Source organism: Atta cephalotes (genome assembly GCF_000143395.1).
Source record: "Atta cephalotes unplaced genomic scaffold scaffold00007, whole genome shotgun sequence".
Lineage (NCBI taxonomy): Eukaryota > Metazoa > Arthropoda > Insecta > Hymenoptera > Formicidae > Atta > Atta cephalotes.
In genome coordinates this window covers 234,170-242,726 of record NW_012130071.1, presented here as the reverse complement: position 1 = coordinate 242,726, position 8,557 = coordinate 234,170, and the positions used below count along the sequence as shown (strand labels likewise).

The 8,557-nt window shown below is 29.4% G+C and overlaps 1 protein-coding gene across 1 annotated transcript in view; it reads right to left on the bottom strand.

Annotated features, from left to right (window-relative positions):
- The window catches only part of LOC105626871, a 107,151-nt gene extending 105,479 nt beyond the window's left edge, over positions 1 to 1,672 (bottom strand). The window contains exon 1 of the mRNA XM_012208162.1: positions 412 to 1,672. Coding sequence (XP_012063552.1) covers positions 412 to 1,672 — 1,261 coding nt within the window. The remainder of the gene's footprint in view (positions 1 to 411) is intronic.
- Positions 1,673 to 8,557: the final 6,885 nt, after the last annotated feature.

Sequence of the window (8,557 nt, the reverse complement as noted above, 5' to 3'; positions counted from 1 at the left end):
AGAGAGAGAGAGAGAGAGAGAAAGAGAGATTTTGATTATTTCTTCCTTGAATTATTTGTTCATCATATTACAAAGCTTATATTTTACTTAACTGTATATTTTTCACAACTAGAAATTTTCCTACATCAGTGATTCCTACAATGCTTTACCATTTTATTTTATATACTATGTTTTGTTTAACATACTTTCTTTTTATATCTTTTCATGATAATTATTGACTTGCTTCCTCATGAAAATACGCTAGTAAAAGTTAAATGCATTATTACATCAGAGATGTAATGTAGACTCCTTTTCTTCATCAATAAAGAAAATAACCGACAATTTGTCATGAAAACTTGAACTGACTTCCTAAGAAGTGATTAGTTACATCTGGCACACTGATTAATTAGAAAACTTATTAATTCAGCATACTTGATCTTGTTGATGTCGATACGAAAACTCGTTCCTGACTGCTTTGCTCGTAATTCTTCATATCCTTCATATCTTTTTTCCTATCGGTCGCCATTTTATTTCGAAAACTATTACTACGTCTGTTTGTCCAAAAGTTTGTGATATTATCTACCGTTTTGACTTTACAAGACTTTGAAGGGTATATCTTAGCGTCGTCGTAAATTTTCTGATTCTGTAAGCAGATTGTTGCGTTTTTTCTTTCCGTCTCGTGTATTTTGCAATAAAATTTAATCCTTAGGCGATCAAACTCACTCAAAGATTCGGTTGTCCTTTGATTTCCATTTATGACATTTATCGCATGCGAGTCGTCGTTCCTCACATTCCAAGAATGGCTCAAAGGCTCAGTCTCGCATCTATAACAAAATGTATTTTGCGATGATTTTTCGAGATATTCTTCGTCCTCATTCTTGTCCTGCTCGTTATTTGCTTTACAGAAGGGCCGGTTAGTTGTGGTCTTGTGGGAATCCACAACGACGGTCAAGACATTGCGTTTGGCTAATGTAGTGCACTCATTTTTATTATCTTGCCTTTGTTCTATCTCGTTCTCTTCTTCGATTTCATAAAAGAAGTTCGAGACAGAGGAATCCAAAGAACTATTCAGCACGAATGTAGGATTTTCATAAAATACGTGTTTATTGAGCCTATCTGTGTCTATTTCGCAGGGCTCATGTTTGTCACTATAGTCTTTTTCTCGAGTAACTTCTTGCGAGTTCCCTATGCTATGTCTCCTGCGAAAAATGTGAATAAGCTTCGGTAATTTTACATCTTCATTCTTTATCCAAGATTTTTCTATATTCTTGCGACCCGTATTCATTAGCCTATCAGTTAGAGACAGCTTACTCTTTAAATCCTTTGCAATTTCTCGTGAATCGGCATCGAGATTTGATATCGACATCTTCTGAGGACTCGAAGATATCTCATTATCGATTTTGTTCTTAATGAAAGAATTCATATCTTCAGAATCTTTTCGTAAACTCAAGAATTTTTCATCATCTTGAAATTCTTCAAAAATAGATAAGTTGCATTCCTTCTTAACGAAATTTTTTGAGACAGATGAGAGATCGAAACCAGCGATCAATCGCAGATTGCGTATCTTTGACATCAGTTTCATAGATGCTCGAAAGGATCTCGACCTTTTCAAAGTTGATATTCTACTGCCCGAGGAACGTCTCGAAAGTAGTTCCATTTTCGGGTTCGATAAAGCGGATTTGCAAAATTTCATTTGGGGATCGTTCAATAGTTTTGTTTGATATATATCCTATCGAGATATTTGACTTTTTTCAGAGTTTCGATACGCCTGAATATGTATTTTCATTGGAAGAAGATCGCTGGTCTTATAAATTATTGATATTTATTACATATTGTTGCTACTTATATGTTATTGTTCTTCTTTGGTAGAATAAAACTTCGAAATTTCGAGTCTCCATAAATTCCTAAAACAATTCTTTGGCTGGATAAAGCTGCAAAAAAATTATTGATATTGTTATTTGCTTGATTCTATTATGTTTAATGGTACTTTTTTCTCTCGAATAGCACGGCGAGGGGGAACTGTATATATTACAATATATAACATAGGCTTCAGAGATTATTCCAAAGTTTCTAAAACGTTGACTATCTTAATGCGATCTGCGCTTAATTAACTATGTGTCAAGTTTTTGCTTTGACAGAATACCTCAACTTGACTCTTTTATACAATGAAACTGATAAATATTTACATGAAGCATTAGAATAAGTGGAAAAACAATTAGCGGATTAACAATTAGGAGAGTAGCACAAAATTGTTGCCTTGAAATAACAACGTAGTTGCTATGTCATTACCGTCTCCAATGATTTTATTGTTTACTTACGATTGCGTCGCTTGATTCTGCTGGGCGACAATTGGCTATTATGAAGAAATAGACGGAATATGGCCTCTTCCTTCTCGGACAATTTACCAGACCAATCAAATTTATTGCTGCCGTCCGTTATTCGTTAAGATCTCGATAATGGTACAGTATAGGTGCTTGAAGATTATAATGACAAAATCGCTAGTGATCTAACCACTAAAGTCGATCGAACATGTAATAAAGTGATTGTTCTCAACAACGTATGAGAAAGAAAAATTAAATAAGTTTCAACGCCTTGTATTTTAAATAATTACGTTTGAAGAGAATATTGATGCTAATGATACTGATATTCATATCGGAAAAAAAAAACGATCAATACTCATATTAGAGATTCCAATAAAGAATCATTCATGTAGGTTTGTGAAATTGGCACATCTAAATGCGAATTTTGACAAAATCTAAATCGATTGTCCACGATTTGTCCACATTTGTCTATAAAAAATAATTTTTTGTCCACCTTCCAAAAAAAATTATAAATAAATAAAAAATTTTACCATCCCCCATGAGTACTTTCTTTTAAATTACGTATGTCCACATAAATATATCAATCATAATTTTTATAAAAATTAATAGATAATAAATACATATATTATATATATATATATAACATAATATAATTTATATATAATAAATACATATTTATAAAATATAAATACACATACTAATACAAACATTATATACTTTATTTAATAAATTAATAAATCAATTAATAAATCATATATTTTATATAGTTTTATCAAAGTTATTTAAATAATGTTGACAGTCACAAAAATTAAATGATCTTTAATATATTTTATAATATATTAAAGATATATCATGCTTCTTTTTAAACCTGAATTTTCGTTTTTTTACTTTTAATTTAATTTTACTACTATCTTTACTTAAATTAATAAATTTATTTACGTCCTTTCTTTAAATATTAAAATTGTGCAATTCTCTAATAATAATAATGATTCAGGAAGTTAAGCAATATCGTTGTGAAATAAATATTATAGTTGAGTACAAGTTTCCAAGTTGCGCATTGTGAAAGTGTGAATAATACATTATGAATAATCAATTTAATGTATTTTAAAAATAAACGCATTTTTGCTCTTGACAAAATTTTCTCTTTGTTTATAATTTTTCTATACAAAGTGAACAATAAAGGATGATTTATAAACTAACTCGAACAAATGCTGAATAATCGAATCGCATACGTAATTTAGAGATAAATGCATTTAAGATTGCACTATTAAATTTTTTAACTTTAATTTGTTTATAACTCGATTTTCCGAGGTGGACAAATGACATTTATGTATGGACATATGCGTACATATGGTGGATAATAAATGAACATAATTTAAAAGAAAAAGTAGTCATGAGAGTGGTACAATTTTTTATTTATTTATAATTTTTTTTGGAGGGTGGACAAAAAATTATTTTTTATGGACAAATGTGAATAAATCGTGGACAATCGATTGCGATTTAGATTTTGTCAAAATTCGCATTTAAGGGTGTCAACTTCACAAATCTCATTCATGTCATGATGTATTGCGTTTGTATTGAATGAACGTAGTAATTTTCGAGCATTTTATTCAAGATTTTTGTGTGCCGCATTGAGCTTGGCTTTCTCTGACTGTATCAGCATTTTATTCAAAGTGATGATTGACTGAAATATTGTTTTATAGGTCGTGTCAGTCTGTTTCTCGCAACAGCGTGAACGTTCTAACTTACTCCAATTACTTAAAGCTAGAAAAAAATTGGCTGTTTTGGTATCCACATTAAAATTTATTAAAAATTAATGAAAAAATGATTTGTTGACTAAATGTTAATAGCATAATTATAATATGGAGAAGTATAATTATAATTAAGAACATTGTCTGACAGTTTCAATCTGGAAAAGCAGATTCTTTAAACCTCCTTCTAGTTAAATTTACATCTAGTTAAATTTTCATATATTTTAATAAAATTGTCTTTTCCATGTACGATTATCACTGAGTTATCAACATTATTTAAATCTTAAATATAATTTTCTTCAATTTCTATTTTAAATCAATCTATTTAATTCTCTTCTTAAATAATTTCCTCGATTCTATATATATGTATATGTAATATTTATTTTCAATTTTTACTTTTTTCTTTGATTGAAATCTATAAATCTCTCAATTTTCTTTAATTTTATGACTTTACCTATTACTTTACATATTTGTGTAATTTTATCTGTCCTTTATTAATTTTTCGAGAGGAAATGTTTAAAGTATTCAAAATACGTAGTCCTTTAGTATACTAATCCTAATAGTATACTAGTCCTAGTAGTATATTAAGGATACTTTAATGTATTAATTTAGACAAAAAATTTGTACATAATAAGGATTTTTAAAATTATGATGTAAATTTGATATTAGAACTTTTAAAATTCACTAATTTAATGTGACATAAAAATTGTAATGAAATAAGTTAACCTTATTTCGTGTATCTCTGTTTGATAATATTTCCGAGATTGCTAAATATAAATTTGATGATAAATTTTAAGCTGGTGAGTATATTATAGTGGAAAATTTATAAAATTCTTAATGTATCTATGATATAGTTTATATAGAATGTCTCAGGATTTAACGGATAAATTGCAAGAATATATTCTGAAAGAACAGAAATAAAGAAAATGTTATACGACATTTAACTAGAAATGTTTTATTGCAAAGTTATGAACAAATATTATTTACGATGAAACATAAAAAATAGGAAAAAGTTCATTCTTCAATCAAATTAATTAATCAAGAGGCAAATGAGAGTAAAATGAGAGTAAAATGCGCGATTGTAGATGCGCTCTATAATAGTAGATATATATTTAAATAATTATATACATAAACTTCCATTCGAACGTTAATTTTTAGCATTTTCAGCAATTGATATACCAAATTAGAAAGACTTTTATTTGTAATACATAGATACAATTTTTTGCAATAGATGATGCCTTTTTACAATACAAGTGCGATAAAAAATTACTTTAAATACAACACCGATAAAATTTTTTTTCAGGAAATTAATGTATCAGAAATCAATATTATTGTCATTTTAACTTCATCATGCAAGATTCAAACTGTAAGTGTTAAGAGACAACGGAACATATAAGTAAAATTTATAATATCAAAAAGATAAATAAAACAGTCGGTAATTTCTGATTCAAGAAAAATATACATTTGTACGACTTTTCTTCATCTAAAATTTGTACGTCATCCCAATCAAAATCATGGTTAAATTCTTGATTGGGACGTACATTTTAGATGAAGAAAAAGTTCTCAATAGATTTATCTCAGAAATAATTCATATAAAAAAAGCAAAGAAATGACTGAAACATACAAAAAAGTGATACCGATTTATTAGATTCGCTTTATAATCTTGTTTGTGTATAGATGTTCACTTCCATATTTCGGAATATTAATTTGTTATAAACAATTCTTTGTCTTGATTTCTCATTCGCAATTTTAAGCTCAGCGCATATTGATCAATTGTACAGAACATCGTTAATCTGTTTTCAAGTAAGTAAAAAAAAACATTATTTTAACTAATTACTTTTATGAATGTTGATATTGAGCAAAAGTTTTTATTCTATTTAATTTTTCTATTTATATTATTATTCTTTTTCAGTTTGAGTATCCGTCAAGATACGACAGACAAAGATAGTAGTCTTCGTCAGCTTAATGATGTTTTTCACTTCTGATAATTTTTTATTATTGACAATTTTATTTTATTTTATTGGAACACTTTCATAATTGGTCTATATTATGTTCACACTTGAAGAGAATTACAATTACGATATCGAAACGTCTGTAACTTATTTTTTTAATTACAATTATTTAAAAAAAAATGTATTTCTGACGTCGACATACTGAGAGAAATATTATATTAGGTGTACAACTTTGCTTCCGCCGTTTTCCTATAGATGGCTTTAGCGGTAAGTGATGGTCGAAATAAATAAATCATAGACGTCATACAATAAACTTGGGCATTTATCAACATAACCCCATAGAAACATTAGTCGATTTGTGTCTGCATCATAAAGTTATTCTCGATTGAAAATGTCAGTTTACGAGCCAAATTCTCGTCATTTGCGGGAGGTTTTAATTTTTTACTTCAATATGAAGAAATCTGCGGCTGAGGCTCATCGTATGCTCTCAAATACTTATGGTGAGGCCGCTATTAGTGAAAGAACGTGTCGTGAGTGATTTCAACGCTTCAAGAACGGTGATTTTGACGTCCAAGGTCGTGCTCTGTATTTGGTGGGACCAGCTCGGCGTAGTGTATTATGAACTATTAAAACCGACTGAAACAATCACAGGCGGTCGGTATCGAACGCAATTGATGCGTTTGAATCGAGCATTGAAAGACAAATGGCCGCAATACGAGAGACACGATAAAGTGATTTTGCAGCATGACAATGCTCGACCCCATGTTGCGAAAGTGATCAAGACATACTTGGAAACGTTGAAATGGGAAGTCCTACCCCACCCGCCGTACATTGATTAAGAAGAGCTGTGCTCACAATTCAATGAGAAATCACTCTAAGTTTTTTTGGAAATGCATCTGCATCTATTCATTTATTGGTAATAATTGAACTCGAAATTGTGGATTATCCTGAGGATGGCTGTAAAGAGTAGCTGAATTGATCAACTATTGTATACAATATGAATAAATAAAATAAGAAAAAAAAATTTGTTGTATAACGAACAAATAACAACTTGCTATAATTCTAATTTGCTTTGTTTTTATTGTAATATTTTCTCAAAAAACTTGCGTTGGCTTGCATTGGCTATTTCTCCTTAATTTATTTGTTAAGTTATTTGTTATTGGAGTCTTAAGTTATTTATTATTGGAGTTTTTGAATATATATTATATATAATTTATTATTATTGTTAAAGTCTTTAACAATAATAATATTTAATTCTCAGGTACTTGAACTTCTGTTTTATGATTATTTAATAATTGTGAATTATAGGGAACCCAGCTCTGATAATTTTGATTTTGACATATTATATGTTATCAAGATTATAACTATAAATAATTTCCAACAAATTTTAATTGGCACTCGTTATTCGCTGAAAAGTTGTTAATAAAAAATCTATAAAGTGAATGAAAAATGAAAACAAATATTACATCACATATAACTACAGGCGAGATTTACATTCCATTTCCTTCTCTGCCAAAGCATATTCCATCCCACCTCCTCCTTCAAGGAGCGCACGACTTTCCACGCGCGCGCGCACAAAGTGAGTTCCACTCCATCTCCTTCGAGCCTAGGGCAATCTTAGAACATATAGTGTTCTAAGTGTGTGACTTTTCATGTGGAAGAAGTTTGCTTCGCATTGAAAGTCGAACGTCTTTTGTCAGGAAGGAAAGGAGATGGGGTGGATCTCGCATGGAAAATAGGCTTTTAGACAGGAGATGAGATAGTAGTATTTTTTAATATATTGGATATAATAAAAAAAAACCGTTTTCTAAACTTTTTTTTTGTTAATAACTTTTTAACGAATAATGAGCGCCGTCTAAAATTTATTGAGATCATTCAGGGTCATGACTTTGAACATATATCAAGGTCATCGAAATTGAGTCCTCTATAACACACTTACCAATATTTTATCCACCATGCTTATCGTTTCCTTTTTTAAAAAAAGAGTAGAGAGAAAAAATTGAGATATCTTCATGAAAATGTCGGTTTATACAATCAATCAAATTCTTTCCTTCACCTTCATTGTTAATGATAGTCATATACAAGAAATTTAATCTATTACCCCCAAATTCCACAGTGAATTGTAATTTTGGATGAAAGGAATTAAAAATATGAAGTATTATTCAAGATCAAATGATAAGGGGATATCCATTGTTAGATCGTTTACATTTAAAATAGAAAGGCGTGTCAACTTTCAATTCATCTAACGCTCAATTTTCCAATCTCTGCGTTAAGTAAATTTGATGGTTTATCAGAAATAACCCACAAATATATACACCAGGATTAAGGAAGAGAACCACAATAGCGTTTGATAGATCAGAATACACATATATCTTTTATCTACTTATAGTCAAAATAATTAAAAATTAAAATATATCTTTGTTTGCATAAATTTAATTTTCGCTGAGTATAAAACTTGAATTTTGAAAAGGCATCCATTATGTTCGAAGAATTGATCTACTGCGAACAAAGTCTTTCTTATTTATGTCAATCGCTGTAGATGGCTAAAAATTAG